We start from the raw sequence: 26,228 nt of genomic DNA, 5'->3' as shown, positions 1-26,228 counted from the left end.
GTCGGTAAGTACTTCGACCATCGTATATTTTCGGAAGGATTCTTCGTAACGTTTCTCCACTCTTTTTCGAGGGTATATTTTCATCTTTCTCTTTCTAAATATCTTTACTCGAGCCTTCTATCCCCGTTCTCTATCGCGCACAATGTTACGACGTTTGACCATGCATCAAAAACTTAAATCGCCTTTTATAAGTGTTCTCGTCTACGGAAAAAAGAGGAAAACGTTTAATGATTATATACATACGCACATATATATATGCATATAGATGCGCATGTGTGTATAAAAGACGATCTTTCTCACTCAGCTTTACTCTCTATCAGTGGTATTATTATAATTATTGTGTCAAAGACTGATGTATTTACGGGAGAATCCCAAACACGAAGAAAATCCCTTTGGTGATATTCGTTGGCGCGTGTTCGTTGCACGAACACGATTAAAGCGCTTATAATTAATGTGTGATCGATAATGTAAGAAGCAACGTCTTACTCTCTTGCGAGATAATTGTAATTATAAACGATTATTATAATCCTTGTGATACTTTACACTTTCTACTTTGAATACTTACGCTGTACTTATCTACCGTCGTTTGTACTATAAGCCAGAGATTCTTTTAGAAGTCTTACGAACCACGTCGTTGCTCGTCGATGAAGATAAACCCGGCATGATATGCAATACATATATGTTGTGTAATATTGGTAGAGACCAAAAACCAAAAAAAAAAAAAAGAGAGAAAGGGAAGCACCCCGTTTGAATCAACGAATTTATGAATTATGTTTCAAAGCGACACATATTACCCCTCCCCCGGACAACGAAGGGACTTTAAACAATTATCTCTTGTTTCGCGCTAATTGTTCAATCGATTCGTTTCATTCGAACTTCCTTTTCGATGATTAGAAACTAAAAATGTTGCGACGATTCCGTCGCGATAACGTCGTTTATTTCTAAGTAAGATATGTACATGAATATAATTAATCGGGAAGAGCTTCATCGGCGAACGACAGATTAGGAAAAGTATTCATTTTCTCGTATATAACATAACGTTCGCGAGTCGACAACCTCGAGAGAGTTCGTCCACTCTTTGCCTTCCAAAACTTCTTACTCGCTCGCTTTATTCTCCTTCATTTCGATAATGTCTTTGATCTCTTCGACTCTTTTACATTACATATATACATATATACATATATATATATATATATATATATATATATATATATCATGTTACACTACGACCAAACGAGCAGGAAAAAAGTATATCCTGCTTATCGAAGCGTATTTTTGACGTAGTCAAAGGGTATTTGCGATAAAAAAAAAAGAAAAAAAATCGAAAAAAACAAAAAAAGAAAAAGTAAAACAAAAAAAACAACAAAAAAAGGTCATTTCTTTTCTCTTCTTCTTGTTAATAGATACCAAAAGAATTTATTGCCTTTATACGAAATACCGGGCACCGTGTTACGCACTTTGGTGATGTAGTACTGAGCTCTTTATATAAATTACAATAAAATTGTTACACTTATCAAAACAAACAAGGCGAAAATATAGAAAAAAGATACAATTTCTCTTTATCGTTCATATGGAGCATTGTTACGTATATCGAAAGAAAGATGAATTATTATTGATTAATATTAAATGATAATATATATGTATGTGTGTGTGTATATATATATATATATATATATTATTATTATTATTATTATTATTATTATTGACACATCATAGTACGCATATACATACATATATCTTGATGCATATATATATGTATACTTGTCGATATATATTTCATATTTATTATATTGATATATTGTAATTACATAATGTCTTGTATATATATGTATATGTGTTTATATACATATATATATATATATATATATATATATATATATATACGTCGACGTTCGGTAACGTATTCTCTCATCATTATCACTTTACGATCTATACAAGTGCCGAGACTCGAGAATGAAAGGAAAAAGCCTGTCGCCACGATTTTCGCATGTTTGCAGGAAGAACGTAAGAAAAACTTATTTAAAATAAAATTTCTCTTTTCGATTATCCATAGGTTATTATAATAATAAATGGATGCACTCCGTTTGTTTCAGCTTAAAAATTATAAATGTACTTGTATTCTTCGTAGATCATCACGTGCCCCAACCTCTCCCCTTCTCTCCTGGTTTCTCTTTTTCTTGATTTCGAATATCCTTTTTATCGTAATTAAGTATCATTGAAAGTTAGAAGAAAAAAAAGAAATATGAGCATAATCTTAAAAACGTTATCAGTTCCTCAATAGAATTTCAACGATCGTAATTTTCTTTTTCGTGATAGGAATTGTAAGTGAACGAATAAAAAAATTTGCGAAACGTAAAAGCTTCGATGTATTTTGCTCGTTTATCTACATAGAAACAAAATTAAAGAAGCTACGCATACCAAAATTTTGTCCACAACTTTTATTTTGGCAAGGGGCAATGAAAAAGTGATGACATAGTTAACTTTTCAAAATGTATATTGTATTCAACTTGAAAAAAAAAATATATAATATGTAATTACAAAAATTACGTAATGGATTATAGCATTAACTCTTCCAATCGTTTTAAACTTTTGTATATTGGCCATCGAAACCAATGTATACTTGTTGTACGCTCGTCGAAAGAGAAATTCTAAAAATGAAGCTTCGCAAAATAGATCCATCGCCGCAAGGGAACACCCATTGAAACTCTGCTCGTATTTACGCTTAAATAATCTTAATACGTAGAGTCTCGTTTTATTTTATTATTTTACAGTTCTCTCGCATCGTAATGCGTACACGGAAGACACTTGTCACGAGCCAGGGCCGATAACTTCCGTTTCTTTCTCCCATTTAAAGACTATTTCCTTGAAATTGTATGAAAGTCGATTAGAATCGACTCATATTACAATTTCACGTTCTATAATACGGTCTATAGGTGGACATTGGTATATTGTTTTTGGACAGGTGCTGAACATCGCCTTGATCGTACTCCACGTCGTTGTAGATTCCACTTTGATTCTATAAAGTGAGGAAAAGAGAAGACTTTCTTACGAGAAGATATTCAACTTGAAAATAATAATGTAAAAATAAAGCGACGACTGGCACGAATGATAGGATTAAGTGCAAGTAAAATATTATATCGTGAGAAGGCTTACGACACGTTGTTTTGTTATGCTCACCGCCAAAGACGATCTGGACTTTGGCCTGGGCACGTGGAACCCGTTGCTCTGTGGTATTAAATCGGCCCTATCCTTGTCCTGCGGTTCCGAGTCCGAACTATCCGGATCCGGTTGATGTCTTTGTCTCGGCCTTGGCGGAGCTTGAAGTCTTGGTAATGGAACCGGAGGTAACGTTCCGTGAACATTGATCGGTGGATAACCGAACATCGCAGAGCTCGGTCTTGTCGGGCCCATAGGTTCGGTCTATTTATGTGAAAATTTTTCTTATAAGATCGTTTTCGTACTTACTACACGTTTTACGATTAAACGAAAAATACTAACGGCATAGATATTCGCGGTTGCCATGTGATCGGCAAAATGTGCCAACATATAGGGTGGTAGATTAGGCGGCGGTCCTTGCTTCACCGATGCTAAAGTCCCAACCGAGCCCACTCTAGCCAACGTACCTAGATATACCATAGTCACGTCAAGTTATTTCACAAAAACTTTATACGTATAAAAGAGTGAATTTTATCAATGAAATAAATGTGAAAAGCTTTTTATCTACCAGGAAGCGTCCCAGGTATTCCACCTTGAATGTATCCATAAACGGGCGAACCGACGGACTTTTGTTCGCGCGACCATCTCCGACTACGATCGAAACCGATAAGACGAGATTAATATCAAATTTAGTTGCACGAATTATTTTTTAATCCAAATCCATTTACCTCCACATCACGAGGCAAACCAAAGTTAAGACTATAATTATTAAGGCCGCGACAGAGGCACCTATCGCAACGCCCAAAACTTCGCCGTCGACTTCGCACTGAGTACCATAATAATTACCAGTACATCTGTAGAAAGAACAAAGCCCATAAATGCATAAGTATGTTTATGAAACAAATATAAGCATGGAAAGCTATGAGCATTTCAACTCACGCGCATTGCATCTGATCGTTTTGATAGGAACACGTCCCTCGATTGTTGCAATGAGTCGAAGGACAAGATAAGCACGATCTACCAGCTTCGTTCGAATCGTCTTTATGGGGATCTTTCAATCCTGAATTGCAAGTACAGGTAAAACCACCCCACGTGTTTGTACAAGTTGCATAAGAGTGACAATCGTTTAATTCCGAGGATGCACACTCGTCCAAGTCTAGAAACGAATAAAGGACAACAAACATTTAGGATGTTTGTTTCGTCTCTGAGAAGAAAAAAATATTCTCCTTTGTTTACGACTTTATTTAACCTTGCAAATTGGATATCGATCCGCGAGGACTGTCGACGTACAGCGCGCTATTTCCAATATTATTGTTTCTTCTATGAATGACGCCGAGAAGTTGTTTCTGCAATTCGCCAGCCAAACTAGGTCGCACCGTTCTCGGTTCATAGATGAGTTTCAAGGTTGCATTTACAAAGATTCCTCCTTGTCCTTGACTCACGTCACCTTGATATACAGAATTAACAGACGATCCCATATGCTCGTCCGAGAAAGGCGTCATAGACATCGCAGACTCGATCTGAATCGATACAAACGGATTCTCTTTTATCCGAGATAAAATGAAAGGACAAAGCATAGAATGTCTTAATGCCTTGATACGATTAAAAAAGAAAAAAAAAAAGAAAAGAAGAGAGAGAGAGAGAGAGAGAGAGAGAGAGAGAGAGAAGAAAAGAAAATACTTACGGCTCTGTTTGCTTCGAAAGCCAACGTTTGATAAGATTCGGAATCCTTGTCAGCGAGTCCACGATCCCAGACAACCTTTCTATCGTAAAATCTGTCTATCCTAATGGATACCACGATACTGACGATCTCTATAGGAAGAAGATATTAAAAATGTATAATTATCAAAATGGACCGATCGTAAGATATCAGGTTATAGAAGCATTCTCGATTACAAACTTTTACATGGGAGAGAATGTTGTAATCTCGCGTATCCTGGTTTACAGTGACACGCTGATACACCTTGAATAGTTGCACATGCCTCGTGTTGACTCGCATCGCAGGTACTACTATCGCCGACTATACAAGTGTCTATCCTAACGGGAGGCTGAGTCGGTCGTTTTGGATAATTCGGTCTTGGTGACAATAAGGCAGGACGTTGATTGATGCTCGGAGTGTCAGGTTGCGGGATCGCTAGACTAAACGTATTTAAAATGATTACATTGTATTTAATTGACAATAGACATGTCGCTTGCTAGAGAAAGAAGGCTAACCCAGTGCCGACGACATGCGGAGGCTGAGTTCTAGTTGGTTGAGGTATCACTTGCGAGGATGTAGAAGTTCGATCGGTATTATCGAACAAATTCAGATAGGTCCTTTTACCGTCGATACTTACAAACCCTTGACCTTCCACGGCAGAAGTGAGAATAACATCGGCGTTTCCTCCGTTTATAGATACCCTAACGCCATCTCCTAATAGATAAAATTAGATCATTTCTCGTATCTGTGCGTTGCGAGAGAATAATGGAGTGATATATTCACCAGAACTTCCACCAGGACCTTGAACCGCGGAAACGGTGACGTCGAATATGTCGACCAAGGACGTGGGTCTTGGCGAAGGGTAAGGTCTTTGTGTAGCCACTCCTGGGGTTCCCGTGTAATCCAAGGTATCGTCTAGTACTATTCCAGGCCGAGGTCGGTAAGAATATCGATCCGTAGGAGCTACAAAAATAAATTATCGCTTCGTTAAATATCGAACTCACGCTTCTTTTATCATTCGCTTAGCAGATTAGATCGGTCTGACCTGTATTTTTCGAAAAGATGCTGCTCGTCGAAGAATGAATCATACTTTTCTGAGTGGTGCTCATAGTTTTGACAATCGTCGTAGGTAAACTCTCCGTTGGCGTCGAAGAAGTCGTTTTAATTTCTATGCTTCCCAATTCGGTAAACGTACTACTCGGCTCTAATTCCGTCGTCGTCGTCGTCGTCGTCGTCGTCGTCGTCATCGTCGTCGTCGTCGTTGTCGTCGTCGTCGTCGTTGTCGTCGTCGTCGTCAACGTTTCGAAAGGTTTACTCGAATCGTCGTTCGAAGGCACAGAAGTAGGCCGAACGTCGGTCTTTGTTGGCGTCGGTTCGATCACTCGTACCGACGAGCTCGTTTCAACGTTCAAAGTGCTCGTTGGGAATGATTTCGTAGGTTTGATGCTACTCGAGAACGCAACGTCGAGTTTGCTTTCTTCGTTCTTCGAGTTGACGACCGAAGATATCGCGACTTGACTCGTTTTCGTAATCTTCGTGTCCTTGGCTTGACTGTTCAAAGATATGACTGGTTTTGGAAAATCCGTATATCGTATCACGCTGCTAGGTTGATTCTCATTTTCCTCTTGTTCGGCACCCAACACGAGAGTATTGTCGTTATTTATCTTATCCTTCATGTGAGACTGATACTTGTGTATCTTTTTCGTAAAATCATCGTGTTCTCCTTTCTTCGTCGGATTCGCAGGACTTTCCTGCTCCTCCTGATTAGGACTATTTCCTATTTTATTTTCTATCGTTTTGTGATTCGTCGCGACGCCATCGTCCACGTTCGCAGACTCGTTGGTTGTATTGAGTTCAATCTGCTGTTGATCTGGGTTCAAATCAAAATGCGGCTTCTCGGTGTGCTTTTCGTTGCTCAGATGATCCTTGTCACGATGGAAGCTAGAATCTAAATTCGCTGGTAGAGGTTTGTACGCTGGAATCGGTCGTCTGTGAACACCTAAACAATTGGAACGTATAATATTTCACTTTTCTTTATTAGTCATGAGGAAATTTAAATAGGAGAAAAACAAAAATACCAGGCCTATTCCAGGACCAAGGACGATTTCCCGAAGGTACAATTTGTTCCGGTAAAGGTACACCGTTCAAGAAAGGCCTGATCGGCCTTTCCGGTGGTAAATGATTGATCAGAGGCCTCTCAGGACTCGGTGGCTTGTCAAACGGATAAGGAGTGTCCGGTGGAGGAGGAGGATTCATACCAGGCGTATCAAAGTCCGGTGGTAAAGGAGGAACGTCCGAAATTCTCGGCGGTCCTCTATTGTTGATCCTAAAATTAACGTCGTCGTAGACATCGGACGTGTCCTCCTATCGCGTACCTCGTAATAAGTACGTACCTCGTCGCTTGGATCGGCCTCAACGGTCTTACCGTATTAGCAGCCACATTGACATTCCCGTTCAAAAGTTTTACGATACCCGTAATGATGTCCTGAATATCAGGATTGGCTTGTCTACCAGGCAAGGCAGTTTGTAGAATAGGCGGTGGCGCGTGTTCGCTATAAATCTTCTCTTGGCGAGGTTGTCTTGGTTGGTCTATTCCTTGCAAATAGAGTACTGGTCGGTCTTGGATTCCAACCGGCTGATGGGGCTCCGTCAAGAGATTCCGTCCCTGCGGAGCCCCATGTCCTTCCCCCGAAATCGATCGACTCGTCGTTGGTATTATATTGCTAGGTAAACGAATTAGATTTAATAATTTCTCCCCTTAATTCATCGAGAACGTTAAATCCTTACCGATAATATTCTCCGGACTTCACTTCGATGTTATTACCGTCTATATGATCGACGTGCTTTGAAGAAGTCAACTGATCGATCGGTTCTTCGGAACGAGACTCTCTGATTTCATTTTTATTATCGTAACTGTAGACGCTCTTGGAAGTCTCCAATCGAAAAGCAGGAGAAGTTCGATGAAAAGTCAACGACTCGTCCCGTCGATCGGAACTCAAGGTCGTCCTTTGAGGACCCGTGTAAGAGCTCGCACTTAAAACCGGATCATCTTGAGACGATCTAGAGGAGGTTCGATCATTTTGTATGGCCAAGGTAGCTGAAAGTATAAAGAAAGAAGGGAGATCATTGGTTGGCTAGCGAATGTGATAACGGAAGCGCGCGCGAGCAAAGGCCACGAGGAGAGAAACCTGCTTCTTCTGTCATATTTTTCCGTCAAAGGGCAAACGGACGAGTGAATCGATCTAACGTGGTGGGAGCAAAAAATCGACGAGATCGACGAACGATTGTCGAAACGAACGGTACTCGAGCGGTTGACATTCTCGAGGCCGGTGTATCGAACTCTTCGAACGGCCGCTTTGAGACGCTGCTGTGAGACGGCTTTGAAAGTACAACTACTCTGGATTCTTTCTCTTTCTTTCCGTCTTTTTTCTGCTTTCGTTCGTTCGTTCGTTCGTTCGTTCGTTCGTTCGTTCGTTCGTTCGTTCGTTCGTTCGTTCGTTCGTTCGTTCGTTCGTTCGCTTGTATGACGATACGTATACCGTATGAAGAATATATCGGTAAATTCTACTCTTACATACCTACTCTTTCTATATTCAAAGATATTCTATATCTAGCTATATAGTATACTATATTATACTATAAGTAGCGTACTACTGTCAAATCCTTATTTGCCGCTATTCCCTTTTGCTCATTATTCAAAATAGACAAATATCCAATATTTTTATCGAGTACCATCATCCTGAACTATATCGTTTTATAGCGTCTCCTTCCGTTGCGATCACGGAGAGAGATATCAAGGATATCAAAGTCATCGAGTTAAGAAATTTCGTTAAAAGGACCGCGAGTCCGTATAATGTCGGTCGGTTATTATATTATCGATGATCATTTACCGACTATCATTTTACCGACATATGTAATCATTTTAAGTGTCGGTAATATTTCATCTCGTACACTTAAACCATTTTATCGCGCGAGAATTTTTTGCAAGTATCGATAGGCGCTATAATCGAGCATTATAATCCGGCGAATGGATGTTCGTTCTATCAAGAATATTTCAAAGAAATTCATAACCGCATAGAAAGTGCGAATATAAGAACGAGAGAACAGCGGCAATTTCTTCGGTCTCCTCCATTCGATTAAACGAGGCGCGACGTAATTTAAGTGAAACTAAAATTTTCTATAATGACCATTGCACACATATACCAGATATATTATGTCGCACGCATCGATAAAGTCCGACCCAAATTCCACCTTTGAAACCATTCAACCCCGTTTAATTAATTGTTTCTACGATACATTTTGCCATCACAATTTTTATTGAAATACGAAGTAGAGAATCTAATTGAAGAAAGGAATCCTCGCGAAATTAAACTCGTGCCCGATAAGAAATCAGATAATCACGCGGCGTTCCTTTTCAGTTCTGATTCCTTCGAAGCTAAAGAGCGACGATATATCGCTAATTGGTCATTAAAATCTATCATAGCCACGAATTTGAAATCCGCGCAATTAAACTAACCGTATATCGTTTGCCTGTTAAAATGTGTAACTGTTTATTCTAATCGATGATTTTTTCTTTTCTATTCTTTCCTTTTTTCTCTTTCTCTCTCTCTCTTTCTTTTTTCCAGTCGTCAATCGCGATAACATTCACGAATTTACAAGTACTCGCAACATCGCATGTAGAAAATTATATTCTCGTTTATATATAATTATATTCTCTCATTATAATATTAGGTATAGCAGTGAGAAGTAACGGAGATGCGTAGAAGAGTATTACAAATTTTTTCAAAGTCGTCGGATACATAGAAGAAGCGTGAGAATGTAGGCAAATCGTGAGGCAGACGTCGTCACTTTGAGAACGGAATGCAGTTCTCTCGGGCTTCGAACTTTACGTAATAAATACATGGGATACATACGCGTGTAAACCGAATTTATAGGTGTACCATTTTCTACCGAATAATTACTACCTTAATCGTAGAGTTCTCTTCTCTCGCGAGTCCTATTACGTTCGTACTCATTTATCGATTATGGCATACATATATATATATATATATATATATATACATCGATTCGATTAATTTGTAAATGTATGGATTGATCTTATTGTCGTTGCTGTCGTAGGGATTATCCGTAGAAGCGTAGACGATGTATGTAACGTCTCTCGAGGCGGTAACGGCAGAGTTAACGGTACACCATTCCAACCCAATATTTATTCTTTTCGCTGGTAAGCGCGACATTTCGTTGCCCCGTGTCTGGCAACTTCGTCAAGTCGATCTCGTATTGACGGATTCGTCAGGGATCGTTCGTTTAATCGAAGACGACGCTCGCGAAAATATAAGCGAACGTTACACTTAGATATTTCAACTAATAACGTCATCTCTCTTCGAGGAGATGCGCGCGCGCCGGCTTTCTTCGATTATTCATCCAAAAGTCCAATTATCGGATCCACCTTTCTGTTCGGTTACGTAGATATAGGTATGTACGTTCAGGTACGCAGAGCGCGATTTCGTGACACTTTCATGGGTTAATGCGGTTGAGCGAAAGTCGACGAATGACGAAATTCTATGCCGGATACGTTCTTGGTGTCGTTGATCTCATCCCTGACGTTAAACTTTTTATGTTAATCATTATCGAAATCGGCATTATAACGGACACGGGGCATTATAAAATAATATTGGATCTTTCGTAAAGGATTTATAAAAGAAGAAGCAAAGTTAGACTCGATAAAGCCGTTTCGTTTATGCGGGCTAAAAACGGTAACGTCGAACACGCGTGCTTACTGCGTGGTCTTACAAGTTAACGCTTCAACAGGTATAAACGTTTCTCATAGATATGTTAGTACGAAGAGCTTTCATTTGGCCAGTCAGTCGGGCGAGTGAAAAATCTCGGAGAAACACGGTCTACGTTCTATGCAGCTTTCTCCTCGTCGTTTAAATAGACTCTAACGTGAATTTCCCTTCTAATCCATCTTTTGTTCGATGAAAACAATAAACTCCTTTGCATATCTCTTTTCGAGTACTGGGTCAACTTTGTAAAATAATTATTCGTTACTTTCGCGAATCATTTTCTTCCTTCGAATCAATTTAATTTGTATCTTCGACGTTCGATCGTCGTATTTACCGACTCCGAATAGAAAGTGTTTGTCTTTTTGAAGCAGCGCGAGCGTGCCAGATTATCCGGAAGCGGATATGATCCACTTACGGTCTCGAATCTCGACTCAAATTTATACTCCATTGCACTAATAGCAAATTATTTTTCCCATTTTCTCGTGTATTTGTCGTTCCTTTCAAAATAATCTAACAGAACGTATACAACCTGCATCGAAATTCCGTCGAATCGGCGTAATGAAGACGCGAGACATTCTTTAAACGTGAAAACATTATGTTATGATAAATGCTGCCTTCATTTTTCTTTTTCTATCTCTTTTGCAACATTAAAATCTAGATCGAACAGAGAAACAAGAAAGTAGAATAAAATCGACTCTTGGAGAAGGGCTCGACAAGAACAATAAATCTTTCTTTCGATCTTTCTTTTTCCCATTCTTCCCTATATTCTCCCATAGATCATAGACATTCAACCGCAACAACGATTTAGCGACTTACCGGCAGTTACGAGGAGAATGGTCAAGGCCGATAAGGCCTTCGAACCGGTCAATCTCGACATGTTAGACCCTCGTTCTGCTAGGCGGCGTAGTCGAAACGTTGGAAGAAAAGAAAGAGGGAGAGAGAGAGAGAGAGAGGGTGGGAGAGAGAAAGAGAAAGAAAAGAGGACGATGATTGGTTCGTCCTGTTGAAGGTAGGTATTTCAAGGCCAACTGGAAGATTATTCTTCCTTCAGGATTCAGAAGCTTTATCAAATCCTATTAAATTTCCTATACGAAAGGAATCGTGTAATCGATAGAGGGCCGCCATTTTGGATCACGAGCCTCGACTCGTCATCAGCGAGCGACTACTTCACAGCCATAGTCCGCCATTCTTTTCTCTCTTTTCTCTCTCTCTCTCTCTCTTTCTCTCTCTCTCTCTCTCTCTCTCTCTCTCTCTCTCTCTCTCTCTCTCTCTCTCCCTCTTGACGTATCCTTATTCTTCAATTTCTTCTTCTCCTTTTTCCTCCCTCTCTATCTTGTTCTCTCTGTGTCTCGCACTCTCGCACACACCGCTTGACCTACTTGCCGAGGAACAGTCTGGTGTAACGAGCGTCAAGTTTTCGGCCAAGACACGACCGTCCTTTGCTCTCTCCCTCTCTCCCTTTCCTCTTCTTCGTCCTACCACTATCAATGTCAACGTGATCTTCTTCTTTACATCCTGCTAATGAAAGATCCCTTGATGTGGATGCTCTTTAAGACACAAACACAAATTTTTGTACTCTCACACAGATTTTTGTATTATAATTTAAAATATTAGACCAAAAATATAATAAAATTCTGCTAGACTTTTGTCTTTTTGGAAAAAACAACACAATTTTGATCGAGATCCCTTCGTTTGATTTTTTTCAAAAGTATCGCGCGAGTAGAGTAAAGATCGGATTCACGTTTCGTTCGAGGTTTACTTCACGGTCGTTCACACGGTACTGGCCGTCGACGGTGAAGACGGTCATACACGGTTTCTCCCACCTTGACTATTCCAGGGCCGCGCCATGGTGTTGCGTATTTCTATACTCCCGTAAAGCATCAACGTCACTTCTTCGTGATTCGAACCCACATCGAAGCCACCATGCTTTGGCTGGACTCCTCTGTCTGTCTCTCTCTCTCTCTCTCTCTCTCTCTCTGTCGAATCTTTGTCTCCTTGCATTTGCTGCAGCAGACCGTGTCTAGCTATAAAATCGTACAGCTAGAAGAAGATTCTTCGATATATTTCTCTTCTCGTAGTTAAAAATTTAGACATTTCTTTTTTATCGTTTGAAATCGAATCATCTTCTCGATGGAATATCTGTCGGGGCGATAATTCGCGTCATCTGACAAGAGTAGATAGTTAAGGAGACGCGAAACTTTCTTATCTCATCTCCTCTTTTCGCTTAATGAATTCGAGCAATTAACGCCACAGAGGGTTCGTTTAAACTTCCTCTGTGCTCTTCATCAAATGTAACATAATGGATAAGCGTTAATTAAATGTCTTCGTTTCCTCTCGTCAGATCGTCCCATTCTTCGCACGTTTCGCCGAAGATAAACGACGGAGACCGGATAAATCTCTTTGAAGATAAGTCTCGTTTTCAGAAATCTTTTGCAATATTTGAAGGGGTGCGTATACCCCTTCAATCGTGATATCATCCCTTTCTCGGGTAATCGTTCTTTCGAATATTTGAAACGAACAGAGCTTTTTGGAGAGGTCAATAACGGTTGAAGTTGCAAACGCGGAAAGAAAGCGGTCGCCCGCATAAATCGAGAGAGCAATTTCTTTAACAATACTTCGATCGACCTCACGACCAACAACGTGGTAACGCCCATTCTTACGAATTGTCTTTTAGTACTTTGACGGAGTTGTCCTCGTTACAACTCCGTACTGCGCGCCGCGAATTAAAATCGCATTTCTGTCTAACGGATTTTTGCATTCTGTTCAAGTACCCATGAAGCATTACACGGTCGGTAGTCGATTCTCCTGCGAGAGGAAAGAAATGGAAAGAAAACCTACGTCTTACCTACCGTTCTTCCGTGTGCAGAAAAATTATAACGTCGAGGGATGCATACAAGGAAGAGTGACTTTGTAATTAATCGACAATTAAATATACAGGAAAAGCAACAAGTTCAATTTAATCGTGTATCTCGCATGATTCTTCGCTGCTACCCTGTGTAATATTATAAATTCATTTATTGATTAGACTATAATAATTATTCGTGTCTATTTTGCAGTTGTTTTTTTTTGCATGATTATCTATGGGAACGTCGAAAGTAACACCTGCATTTAGGCAACGCCGCCACATCACGTTGATAATTGGGAATTGCCAATGTTATCCATGGGTAGAAAACTTTCTTAAACCTTCGTCGCGTGACTTACCATACGAGTTGAAAAAATTCTTTTCTCGATAATCAGAGGATTATCGATTGAGTATGAAGTAGCGATATAGCTGCTACCTATAGACGATTGACGATAAAGCTAAAGTAATCTCAAATGAGATTATTGAGCGATCATTCAAAATCGTCGGTATAAGATTTAATAAAATTTTAAAATAAATCGACGATATGTCGCAATTGCGTAACGATAAATTTGTATAATAACAGCGGCTGCAGTCGATAAGGAAGATTAGCGACGTAAATCAACAAGTTATTCTTCGTCTTAATTTTTCTTCGTCGATAAGGAAATCGGAGTTACCGACGCGACGCGCCTTTGACGTACATTATCAAATATTAATTCAAAAGGATGGCGACGCAACGCAACGCAACGCAACGCTACACGCAATTATGGAGGAAGTTTTAGAGAACGAAATGTTTGAAAGAACGAAAGGAAAGTTTTAAAAAAGAAAAAAGATCTTAATATCCGCCAAGTGCAAGAAATGAACGCGTGATCGTAAGCGATTCGTACGTATCATAATTCTCTACGGAAATTTTCCTACGTAATTTAATTTCGAGGTAATCCCAATGAATACAATTTCTAGTAATTAAAAGTAGTAATATTTCGAGTAAGATAGAAGGAAGGAAAGTTATCGAAAGGAAAAGATAGGCATGTACGTATATAGTATGTTGAAGAGGCAAGGTCTCGATCGTTTTAAGCGATAGAAAGTAGTTCGAAGGTTATGATGTTTTCCTATGCAACTCGATCACGGAACGTACAGTTCTCTATTTTCATTCCAAAGCGGAGCGAACAATGGCGAAGGATGGTAGTGGGGTAGGGCAACTAAATTGGGCAGAAACCAGTCCGACGTCTAGTTTGGCGAGGTCGAAGGTATCTTGAGCGCAACAGCAGCAGCAGCAGCAGCAGCAACAGCAACAACAACAACAACTAGAGAGGTAGGAACGCATAAGCCATCAAAAGAAGGGAGGAAAGGAACGAAGCGAAGCGAAGCAGTCGCGCAGACCTCGACACAATGCTGAAGTTGATGCTCACAAAAGGAGTCTACGGTTCGGGGCCCTTCGACGCCGACTGCCTGTCCTAACCTCCTCTCTTTCGTCTCGCACCAACTTCTTCTCTTTGCTTCTTCGAGAAGGGGCGAGGAATCGTGAGAGAAAATACGCCATTGACGGCGCGACACCGAAATAATGAGAACGAATCATTGATAATCATATATGTTATATATTTATAGATTAATTATCGAACATTAATTTTTCATACGTATAAATGGATATTTCAACGTACAATCGCTGAACCATAGAAAATATATCCAATGAGAGTTTAGCCGAATGTAAAATTATACGTTTCAAGAAGAAAGTGTTAGTGATACGAAAAGTGTCGGACGGAAGTACAATAGATTTGAAAGTTCTACTCCGTTCGATGTGCCAAACGGAAGCCCATACAACTGCTTCGTTGTACAGATTAATGTGAACGTTTATGGTGTTGTCTAAAAGGTCAGGATTATTTTTAGCGGTTCGGTTGCGATGCATTCGCGAATCGACGATACTCTTGTTTTTCTATCTCTCTTCTTTCCTTTCTCTCTTCTTCCCCCCTCGCCAGCACCACCACCACCACCCTCCCCCCTCCTCTCCCTCGCTCTCTTTCTCCGACGATGCAGAGTACAAATCCGATGAGGGAAAACGAATGCACGTTTCCGTCATATTTCGAAAAGTATACGTACGTATTGTACGTGCATACCAATCGATTTATAGCGTCCTATGTCCTGAGAATCGTGGAAAACCATTTCTCCAAGGCTTTAAATGATCGCGGTAGAACCGAAGGAAGGTTATATTTTATAGTCTTGTAAAGTAGGATTGAATAATAAAAGAGAACGAGACAGAGAGAGAGAGAGAGAGAGAGAGAGAGAGAGAGAAAGTTTTCCTATTCATCGAACGAATCATCGCATGACGATAACGAATAATTTATCGTCGGATTCATAACTCTCTGCGTTTTAGCACATTCCATAAATCCATGAATCAGCAGGTTGCATTTCAAGGAATTTCCCTGACCGCGTATACGATAGATGTAATCTATAGAATGGAAAGAATACGTAACGTAACGTGAAAATATTAATACGAATCGATTCGAATAATACGATTTAAAATGAATATTTTCATAAGGGACGTATCTTAAAAGGGAAGAAAACACGAGAGGAATGAAAATTCGAATATGGTGGAATCGTCGTTGGAAGGCAAGCTAAGGCTTCTACGTTCCCTCCTCTTTTCCTACGCTTTTGCTGGCAGATGCGAGAGAGCGAAGAGAGAATTTTTCTTTGTCCCTCTCGACAGTGACGGCGTCCACGTCCACTCCTCGAAACGATAAACGTTGCGTTCTACCACGATAACAATCGGGATATCTCCTGCCTCTTTCATTCACCACGATAATCTATCTCTCTCCTTACCCCTATCCCTCCTACCCTCTTTCTCTCTTTCCCACGGTCCTATTCCGATATTCTTAAGCAATCGTACGCAGATGATACACGCACCTCGTTCTTTCGCGATAACGTTTTTCCTACAACTTTGAATCGTCGTCGTCGTCGTCGTCGTCGTCGTCGTTTGAATTATAGCATCCTCAAATTATGTGCCACGCGTTAAGGATAGACTCGATCGTCTAGAAATATTTCCTCTTGTTATCTCTTTCCTAACGCCAGAAATTCGAGTGGCTCTTGCGAGGAAAAGAGTGGAAAAAGAAAAAGAAAGAAAAAAAAAAGAAAGAAAAAAAAAGGAAATGTAGCTTGATACGATCAGCAATGGCGACGATAGAAGAGACCCTTGAGGAAGCCCTTGGAAGGGCCCTACGATCGATAGCCCCGCCCCTGATCTGACCGAGGAGCCTCTCCGACCCATTCCAGACCCGTCGTCGTCGTCTTCTTCTTCTTCTTCTTCTTCTTCTTCTTCTTCTCCTCCTGTGCTTCGTCTTTCCTTCGTCTTCTACTTCCTTCTCCTCTCCTCTCTCTCTCTCTCTCTCCTCTCTCTCTCTCCTCTCTCTCTCTCTCTCTCCTCTCTCTCTCTCTCTCTCTCTCGCACACGACGAATCGAAGGAAGCATTCCATTCATGTTTCGGGACGTCGCGCGACACGCTGATCGCATAGAGTGGAATAGAATACGATAGAAGATATCTACGAGGAAAAGGAGGAAAGTGGAAACGAGTGGAAGACATTTAGAGCGTCATCGTTTACTGGCGCCACGGGATATAATATTCGTCGAGACTCGTCGATGCGTTGTCCAGCTCTTCGTGATCAGCAAACAACAGTGGAAGCCACGTAAGAAAGACGCAGCTTCTTGGATTAGAAAGAACACGTGGCTTGCTTGTTGACTGGTGAATTCCCTTCTCTCTTTCTCTTTTTCTCTCTCTCTCTCTCTCTCTCTCTCTCTCTCGCTCTCGCTCTTGCTCTCGCTCTCTCGTTCGTTCGTTCGTTCGTTCGTTCGTTAGTTCTCTCTCGCTCTCTCGTCGGCGTTTCTTATAGAATACCTGATAGGAGGATCGGTCCGTCCCAAGATGTAAGAAAATGTGAAATCTATGGAAATGTTTTGTAAGGAGGAAAGATCGGTGATCGGATAGAAAGACGAGAGAGGCCCTTAGAGGAAGCCTTAACGTTCAAGCCGAAGCACCTTCTACGGGCCCGAGACGAACACATCGGTCCTCTTCCCCCACTTCCTCCCATTCGTGCTCCGCCCTCGGTAGGAACGTCGTCCTCGTCTCGCAAAGCTCTTTACTTTACACTATCGAGTCGTCTTCGTCTTCATCTTTGCTTCGTCTTCGTCTTTGTCGTCGACGGTGTCGTCGTCACGACGAGAGTACTCGCGATCTATTAAGCAAAATCTAGTAACAGAGATCAACGCGGAATCCTATGCACGATCGTGTGTACGGTGAAGTGTCAAAGGTTCTACGTCTGATCTGTGTGTACGTTCTTGTCTCTCTTTATCTATGTATCTATTCGTCTCTCTCTCTTCCCCTCTCTGTACGTATATCTTCTTCTTCTATTAAATTATTGCCGTTAACGATCCTAGGAAGCACGATCATTCGACGAACGCGAGTCGAAAGGTCGAAGGGAATGACGGTGGATAATAAAAGACTGTGAGATATTGCTTCCTTTAACGTGTGTGTGTGTGTGTGTGTGTGTGTGTGTGTATGTGTGTGCACACATACATTATTCGTCGTATTTTTTTCTCTCGTTTTTGAATTTTGATAGAACTACGAGGCGATCGTTCTAAGAAAAGTTCGACGTACGTGAAAGCACGATAGCGTGCCAGCTGATCGCTCGACGTGAATCATTCTGCCTTTCTCTCTTTCTCTCTCTTTCTCTCTCTCTCTCTCTCTCTCTCTCTCTCTCTCTCTCTCTCTCTCTCTCTCATTCGAAGATGACGCGACTAGAGACTAGATTGTTTCCACGAACCACGCGTTCCTCGTTCTCATCTGATTCGCGACAGTCATGCATGGCCTCTTCTTATAAAGTCGATCGCGAAAACCGGTGGCGTAGTGTCGAGTTCGACGTCCCGTCGAGCACGCGGCCGGCCCATGGCCGGCTGCTCTCTCTTTCTCTTTCTTTTCTTTTCTCTTTTGCTCTCTCGTTTTCGCGACGCAACAACTTTGTGCTTCTGCTTTTATTATCGAGTGTAATAGGAAAGTAAGAAATTTATTTTTATCATCGTTTCATATTTTCCAGTTATTTTCAAGTTGTTTTTGTAACCATAATTCCCTCCCTTCGTCTCTCTCTCACTCTCTCTCTCTCTCTCTCTCTCTCTCTCTCTCTCTCTCTCTCTCTCTCTCTCTCATACCGAAAGAACAGTATCATCCCGGAGAAGCTCTGGAGAAGTTGAAAGATGTTGTCGGTGCGTAGAAAAACGTGTTCTCTCGTCCGGGATTACGTCGTGTTACTCTCGCTTCCGGATCTTTAAACGATATCCGAATCTTACCTTCGATTCTAATTTCGTGGTCTCTCGATAGCGAAACGGTGATATCGTTTCCGGTGGAATGCTGCGCTCGTTTTGTCGCGTCTGGGTTGCCTAGTTTCGCCCTTTCGTCCCCTCTCTTCGTACTTACGCCAAGAGATCGCCGACGAAGGTCTTTCGTGGGAGACGAGCACTTTGGAGTACCGGCGGCCCTGTTACAACACATAGGCGAACGAATTTGTGTATGTGTGCGTGTGCGCACATACGTAAATATATTCACTCGGATAAAAGGGAATACTCCGGAGGAAAGTTTTTTTTTTCTCCTTTTCAAAATTCCCGCCCGAGATTCTACGTCGACGCCATTTTTCATTGCTTGATTATCGTTCTTCGATGATAACGTTTTGTCGTTTCGCGTGTCGGTAATAGAGCAAACGCTTTGGAATGTTACGATCACTCGATAATGGGATAAGACATCGAATGCAGATATACGCGATCCTTCGCTGATCATCGAAATGTTCGAGCCAATGAAAACTATCAAGATTCAAGTGTAAGACGAAATTGACCGAACGTAATTCGCATATGTCGTCCATTCTTCCGGTATACTTCCTTCGAGCTTACGGATCTAGAAGGAGAATGTAATATCGTCGGTAAGGATAATAATGGGGGAATCTTTGTTCTAAATTTTAATCTCGAAGGATTTCGCAGGTTTCTTTTTGTCAAAGATTCTATCGTTGTCATCGGCTTTACCACTATTTAACTTAATTATCACGTAGGAGATTATGCTGATGGGATGTGAAAATTTGCACAAATTGTCGCGAGTATGCATGTGTGTACTCATTAACGATACAAATCTTATTTGTCTCTCTGGTAGATGGTTGGGAGTGGATGGCGGGACGGAGAGGGGTGAGAGAGAGAGAAAGAGAGAGAGAATGAGAGAGAGAGAGAGTCTACGGTGAACGGCTTTTGTTTTGATAACACTACGAATTTCGGTCTACGTGAACATGCACGCGAGCGCTCGTAACTGTGTGGTCGTAGTCCGACTCTGAACTCGATCTCATAGAGCAAACGACGTTATTCGTAGTCTCTCCTCGTCTTTTCGACTATATAATTATCGCTTGATACGATAGCAAGCGTATCCAATGTCCCTGTGTTATCTATTTTTCTCTCATTCATCGTTCCGATATTTTTTCAGGTTGTACTCAACGCGCGTTACTCCGGTGATCGTGCATCCAAGTAGATAGATAAATCTTTGACTATCGATAAAACGCGCGAGATTCGAATGCGTTGGCGGGAAATTCGTTTTGTCGATCGATCGTACGAGTAACGAAATAGCTCCTCGTTACACATACGTATACACGTGTATATGACATTTTATATATATATATATATATATATATATATATATATATCGTGCGTATATGCACGTGTGCGTGGATGTATGTATGTATGTATGTATGTATAAAGTGATTTTATCAATCGAACATTGCACGAGTTAGCCACAGAGGTAAGCAACCTTTCGTTTCGTTGTGATGCAATCTTTCTCACTCGACGATCGACGTTCGACGAACAATGGGTCGTAACATAAGAACGATCGACTTTTGATCGGGAATAAAAGAGAAGAGGGAAAGAAAAAGGAAAAAAAAAAAACAACCAAAAACGGAACGTCGTTTATCGTAAACGTAGTTTCTCGTGTACCCTGCCACTCGAGATACCAAGTAGCCTCGTTGCGCAACTTTTCAACATTTAGTTTGTCACGGTTATCGAGGCTCCTCTTATTTTACATCTCCGTTTGTATTTCCGTTTTTCCTTCGAGAGGTCGATAGAAAATGGCGTCGATAGGAAACCATCAGAGTAAATACATGTATCCTAGATGCGCTTATGTACGTAAGGATACATGTATATTACGTATATGTATCTTTTCCAAAATTTTCATATTTTTATAGCGTAGGAAATGATTAAAAAAGAAAAGGAAGAAAAAATAGAGAGAAAAGGGAGTAATTTAAAAGACGCCATTTCCTTCGATCACCGTACATCGATGGTGGACAAAAATATATTTTCTTATATCTACGTATTTTCTTTTCTTCCATCTAGCTTTCCCGAGTGATTCTTCTTCGTTGGTGTGGAACGTCGAAACGACCCCGTTTTCCAAGAAGCCGATGTCGAGATAATGCCACGTGAAAAGGCATACTTCTACATACACAAACTCGCTAGCTTCACCGCCGATGTAAGGATGCTTCTCTTTAGTTTCATAGACCTTTCCGTTCTTTTCTCTCTCCCTCCTTTCAAACACCCTTCTCCTTTCCTCTCGCTCTCCTATCGTCCTCCCACTGCTTCTTTTCTCTGTCCTCCCCCCCCTCTCTCTCTCTCTCTCTCTCTGTCTGTCTGTCTCACACACTCCAACGAAAAAAAGTCCCGGATGCCCGGATACTTCTCAGAAGGCGCTATCCCCACTTCGTCTTCTTCTACTTCTTCCTTTTTTTCGAGATTGTTGCACGTTTTTTCTCTTGTAACGCCTTTTTTCCCTCTGCGCCTGCATTTTCGTCCCAAGCAGAAGCAGAGTCATTGAGAGTCGTGATCAGGATCTCGTCGAAAATATCATCGCTAGTGAGTTTTTTATTTTTTTTCTTTTCTTTTGTTTTCGATTATTACGACTCGCTTACGTTCCCTTCCTCTATTTCTTTTTTCTTTTCTTTTTTTTTTTTTGTCCTCCATTCTTTATCGCGAGAGGAAGCCGATAAAAATATTTAATCGAGCCGAGCGGACAAACTCGGCCGCAAGCCTTCTCACTCCCAATCTCGTTGCAACATTGTATCGTAATCGCAGTGGCGCGTACGACGCCTTCCCTTCCGCTCGTTCCGATGCTTTTCATTAATAAATCACTTCTTCGCCGAGGACGCTCAATGAATCTATGTAGATGTATACATGCATACATCATACGTACATACATACATACATACATATATATATATATATATATATAGATGCATCTTTGCTACGAAAAAATGGAAAATAAAAACTGAGAAGCGATAACATTCCTTTGAAACTTTATTACATTTCCGTGCCGGGACGGAAACTTTCTCTTTTTTCTTCCTATCTCTATAACACAAAATATTTACCATCCTCATCCATCTTTATTACTTCTCTCGACCCTTGAGAGAAAAGTTACATTCTCTCTTCTCATTCTTATCGCAAGTTGTCGTTATACCAAATGAAAAATTACTTTTTCTTTTTCCTTCTTTTCTACAACAACGTGTCTCGTTTAATATCTTTTTCATTGTTTGGCTCTATCTAATTTTCAATCTTAAGAGCTCTCTTTCAATATACCAATATATTACCTATCAATAATCTTAAAATATTTGATTTTATGTCAAACTACCATTGTAAAATACTTGGACATTTTAAACTGAATAATGACAGTAAAAATTATCTGAAGTCCCAAACGTCACTGTAATGACCCTGCTTAGGTTGTTTCTTTTGTATTAGTACGGACCTTTTTTAAAATCAAACAATTAGAGTTCCTCTATTCAACTACATCAACTACCTGCCTGAAAAATATATTACGTGCAGGAGTATAAAAAGGACGTCGTCACCAACTATCGGTTCAGTACTTGTCGAACTTTTGAGTGTACCGAACAGTTCGCGAATCTTTCAGTTTTCTTCTTTTTCCTTTTTCCCAAAAATATTGAAAAGTTTCTTAAAGGAGGACGTTTAATCACGGGGATATCGTGGCTGATGTGCATCCTGAAAATAAGTTACGCGTAAACGTCATAATTTTGGTAGAAAAAAAAGAAAAAAAAAAAATAGAACAAAAAAAATTGGTATACTCCAGATAAAAAAGTTGACTTTCCTGAAAATAAGTATAACGAACATTATTTTGATATGTCTACAACGTCCAACGATCAGGATAATTGGTTGCGGATGTTATTAGAAGGGTACTATTACTACTACTACTCCTACTACTATAACTTCATCCAAGGTTTGTACGATATATAAGGGCTTCATTACGTTTACAAGATGTTTCGGAAGGCGGTGAAGGGCGACGAGGGTTCTATTATACGAACGCAGGTGTCGGTGCAGATGTCACGAAGCAGACGGTGTATGCCAACGTGTATATATATATATATATATATATATATATATATATATATATATATATACGTACTTTTTCTCTCTCCTTCTATATATACACATATGTATATACGAACGTCATTTCCACCGCTTAGTCTGAAAGAGAAAGAGCGGAAGAATTTTCATTGAAAGACTTCTAGAAAACTATATTTACCTTTCCGTCGAAAAGAAGCTACTATATCATCAGCACGCAAGTGTGTTTCTTCCTTCCTTCCTTCCTTCCTTCCTTCCTTCCTTCCTTCCTTCCTTCCTTCCTTCCTTCCTTCCTTCCTTCCTTCCTTCCTTCCTTTCTTCCTTCCTTTCTTTCTTTCTTTCTTTCCTTCTTTCTTCCTTTCTTTCTTTCTTTCTTTCTTTCTTTCTTTCTTTCTTTCTTTCTTTCTTTCTTCCTTTTCTCCTATTTAGTTTCTATTTAGTAGGACTTCTAGTCTCTCCTATTTTAGTTCTCCTATTTAGTAGGACGTATTTAGTTTCTAATCGCCTTCGCTCCTTCCAGGTCTTAATCAAGAAAGATAAAACAGGAATTAATATTTGCCTGTTTGCATTTTTTTCTTTTTCCTCTTTTTTTTCTTCCACTTTATAAATTTTCAAATATCAATGATGGTACATACGAAAGGATTGGCACTATAATAATATTGAATTAAATATATTGTTAATTTTTTAGAACATAGCCGAAATGTGGTGATGGCCGGAAGATCTCGACGTCCGAGCTCAGAGCTCGGACCGGATCTCTCATCTACACATTCGAAAAGACCCAAATTATCGGATCTACCTCAAGAGGTTGCATCTTACGTCACAGTCGAAGAGGAAGGTAACGTGGAAAAGGAGTTAGAAAGTAGCGAAAGGATAACAACGCCAAAGGACGTTGAAGAAGAAGCATTAAATCTCTCACAAGGTAGAGAAAATAAGATTTCTTTTGACAAAATGTTTTTGCTTATATTTTATATATTAGTTGTATTGCACGTAAAAAAAAAAAATAAATAAAAGAAAAAAAAATATTCTAGAGACATTGAGTGCAACGGAATCTCCAATAAATGAAGTAAGCCCAGGACCATCCTGGAGAGATCACAACATTCTAAAGCCTGACGAAGAGCATACCGATCAAGGAACGTCCCTTGACATGAAAACCACTGAATTAGATTCTGCGGTAGATGTACAAACATCCTTAACGGGGGAACATGCGTCATACGAGGAATTATCTTATATTGGTAACGGTGCCTATGGTACTGTTTATAAAGCTAAAGATTTAACCAGCGGTCAAGTAGTCGCGCTTAAAAAAGTTAGAGTACCATTGACGGAAGATGGACTGCCCACGAGTACATTAAGAGAAATAGCAACTTTAAAACAGCTTGAAAGATTCGAACATCCACATATTGTAAGTACTTCAATAATTTGTTTTAATTGTTTTAATTATTTTTATTTTAATTATTTTATTAATACTTATGGCATATCTCTTAAAACCAATAGGTTAGATTATTAGACGTTTGTCAAGGCAATTATCATCAATTGCCTTCCAGCGACGAAAGATCTGACCGATCAAATCAAGGGTTGACTCTTTGGTTAGTCTTCGAACATGTGGAACAAGATTTGGCATCTTATTTGTCGTCGTGTCCAGAGATAGGCATATCGTCCCACATTGTAAAGCAAATGTCAAAGGAGATCCTCCGGGGCGTTGAATTTTTACATAGTCACAGGATTATACACAGAGATTTGAAGCCACAGAATCTATTAGTCACGCGAGAAGGAACGATAAAAATTGCTGATTTTGGCTTAGCCAGAACATATGACTTTGAAATGAGATTGACTTCTGTGGTAATTTTAACATTTCTTTCTATATACTTGACATATACTTGTTTTAGTTGAACGAATGACTTACTTTCTATATATTCCATATTGTTTAGGTTGTAACCCAATGGTATCGAGCGCCAGAAGTTTTATTAGGTTGCTCGTATGCAACTCCCGTAGATACGTGGTCAGTTGGTTGTATATTAGCTGAGCTTAGTAGCTTGAAACCATTATTTCCTGGTACCAGCGAAGGAGACCAATTGGATAGGATTTTCCGGTAAGCTTTAATTATAAATATTAATTCATTGTAATATGACTTGTAGACACAATTGTGTGTATATATATATATTAATTACTATAATTATATTAAATTAATATAATTATATTAATATAATTATATTATAATAATTATATTAAATTATAATAAAGATATATATATATAATATAATTGTGTGTATATATATATATATATATATATAAATATATTTTGTATTTGATATTTTAGTATTATTGGTACTCCATCAGAAGTAGAGTGGCCAAAAAACGTATCGCTTAGTTGGAATGCATTTCCTAATAGACAACCAAAGCCTTTAAGTGATGTAATACCTAATCTCAATGATGACGGATTGAACCTTATACAATCTTTATTAAAGTTTGACCCTCGTGTTCGTTTAACTGCTACTCAGGCTTTAGAGCACAAATACTTCAATGAAAATGATTCATGTTTAGACTGATAGAATTATTTTTAGGGAGCGTAATTTATCCAATAATATCCAAAATTATACATACATATAGAAAATTTTGGATATTATAATTAACATTTTTTAGGTTGTAACAATATCATTTTCAACAATATCATATTATATAAGATGTTTAAGTAATTGTACAAGATATACCCAAGACTTGACCTTAGTTATTATATATTATTTCAATCTATCTTTTATATACCAATTTAGGTATATAATAGTAATAACGTATAGTATTTAAAAAGGTATTTTATAATAACTCGTAATTAATGTTTAAGAATTACGATATTTTCTAAAAACACAAAGACATACTACTTCTGTATTTTCTACGAAGTGACAAATTTTCCTAAACTTCTACTGCGCGTAAATTAATTAGTTATGAGCTAATAGTGTTTAGCTTCGTTTAATTATATACTTAAATATACACACGCACACGCACACGCGCACGCACGCACGCACGCGCGCGCGCGCGCACACACACACACACACACACACACACACACACAAATATATATTATAATAGGATAATTTTTATAAGACTGGGGCCGTTTGACCTATTAGAATCATTGAAAGATTTAGGATCTTTCATAGGAAACCAGAAAAGACACTGCCATATCTTGTAATATAAATAAGTAGCTAGATATATTAATACTAAGATTGTATTTTATGTAAGATATCGGCTATCAACGTATAAATATCAGCGATATATATTTATATGTATATGTATTATGTACATCTAAGATAATAAGATACTGTAATGTGTTATTACAAAAGTTAAAAAGACTGTATA

The 26,228-nt window shown here is 39.5% G+C and overlaps 2 protein-coding genes across 15 annotated transcripts; one reads left to right on the top strand and one right to left on the bottom strand.

Annotated features, from left to right (window-relative positions):
- Positions 1-1,829: 1,829 nt before the first annotated feature.
- Positions 1,830-12,435, bottom strand: pwn (calcium-binding EGF-like domain-containing protein pawn). 4 transcript variants are annotated; one of them, XM_035874292.2, is made up of 17 exons: positions 12,282-12,429; positions 11,455-12,185; positions 7,643-7,952; positions 7,249-7,578; positions 6,934-7,181; positions 5,901-6,854; positions 5,639-5,818; positions 5,371-5,569; positions 5,057-5,295; positions 4,841-4,968; positions 4,406-4,676; positions 4,096-4,312; positions 3,885-4,010; positions 3,725-3,807; positions 3,499-3,623; positions 3,154-3,420; positions 1,830-3,016 (listed from the first exon to the last, which is right to left on the bottom strand). In XM_035874292.2, the coding sequence occupies exons 2-17, from the start codon at positions 11,513-11,515 to the stop codon at positions 2,909-2,911; spliced, it is 3,846 nt and encodes a 1,281-aa protein (XP_035730185.2). In that variant the 5' UTR covers positions 11,516-12,185; positions 12,282-12,429; the 3' UTR covers positions 1,830-2,908. The 4 variants fall into 4 exon arrangements, with proteins under 4 accessions (XP_035730185.2, XP_085521110.1, XP_035730270.2 ...); XM_085664984.1 differs by having other exon boundaries at positions 11,455-12,435; XM_035874377.2 differs by having other exon boundaries at positions 5,371-5,566; positions 11,455-12,435.
- Positions 12,436-14,830: 2,395 nt separating this feature from the next.
- LOC118445867 (cyclin-dependent kinase 4) lies at positions 14,831-26,212 on the top strand. 11 transcript variants are annotated; one of them, XM_035876171.2, is made up of 8 exons: positions 18,337-18,517; positions 19,975-20,286; positions 20,874-21,006; positions 23,572-23,802; positions 23,912-24,282; positions 24,375-24,719; positions 24,809-24,969; positions 25,198-26,210. In XM_035876171.2, the coding sequence occupies exons 4-8, from the start codon at positions 23,592-23,594 to the stop codon at positions 25,424-25,426; spliced, it is 1,317 nt and encodes a 438-aa protein (XP_035732064.1). In that variant the 5' UTR covers positions 18,337-18,517; positions 19,975-20,286; positions 20,874-21,006; positions 23,572-23,591; the 3' UTR covers positions 25,427-26,210. The 11 variants fall into 11 exon arrangements, with proteins under 11 accessions (XP_085511592.1, XP_035732660.1, XP_035732739.1 ...); XM_085655466.1 differs by lacking the exons at positions 18,337-18,517; positions 19,975-20,286 and adding an exon at positions 14,831-15,344; XM_035876767.2 differs by lacking the exons at positions 18,337-18,517; positions 19,975-20,286 and adding an exon at positions 16,913-17,152.
- Positions 26,213-26,228: the final 16 nt, after the last annotated feature.

The sequence above is a fragment of the Vespa mandarinia genome, chromosome 2 (assembly GCF_050613455.1).
Source record: "Vespa mandarinia isolate Hongniang chromosome 2, ASM5061345v1, whole genome shotgun sequence".
Classification (NCBI taxonomy): Eukaryota; Metazoa; Arthropoda; class Insecta; order Hymenoptera; family Vespidae; genus Vespa; species Vespa mandarinia.
This window is presented reverse-complemented; position numbering and strand designations above follow the sequence as displayed.

Bases quoted from the DNA above. Each gene is read 5' to 3' on its own strand.
- pwn (XM_085664984.1), bottom strand. From the start codon at position 11,515: ATGTCGAGATTGACCGGTTCGAAGGCCTTATCGGCCTTGACCATTCTC. The intron at 4,011-4,095 runs GTGAGTTGAAAT...TTCTTTCTACAG, and splicing joins AACGATCAGATGCAATGCGC to ATGTACTGGTAATTATTATG. The intron at 3,421-3,498 runs GTTAGTATTTTT...TCACATAAATAG, and splicing joins CAACCGCGAATATCTATGCC to ACCGAACCTATGGGCCCGAC.
- LOC118445867 (XM_035875933.2), top strand. From the start codon at position 22,662: ATGTCTACAACGTCCAACGATCAGGATAATTGGTTGCGGATGTTATTA. The intron at 23,803-23,911 runs GTAGAGAAAATA...AAAATATTCTAG, and splicing joins AGCATTAAATCTCTCACAAG to AGACATTGAGTGCAACGGAA. The intron at 24,970-25,197 runs GTAAGCTTTAAT...TTGATATTTTAG, and splicing joins CAATTGGATAGGATTTTCCG to TATTATTGGTACTCCATCAG.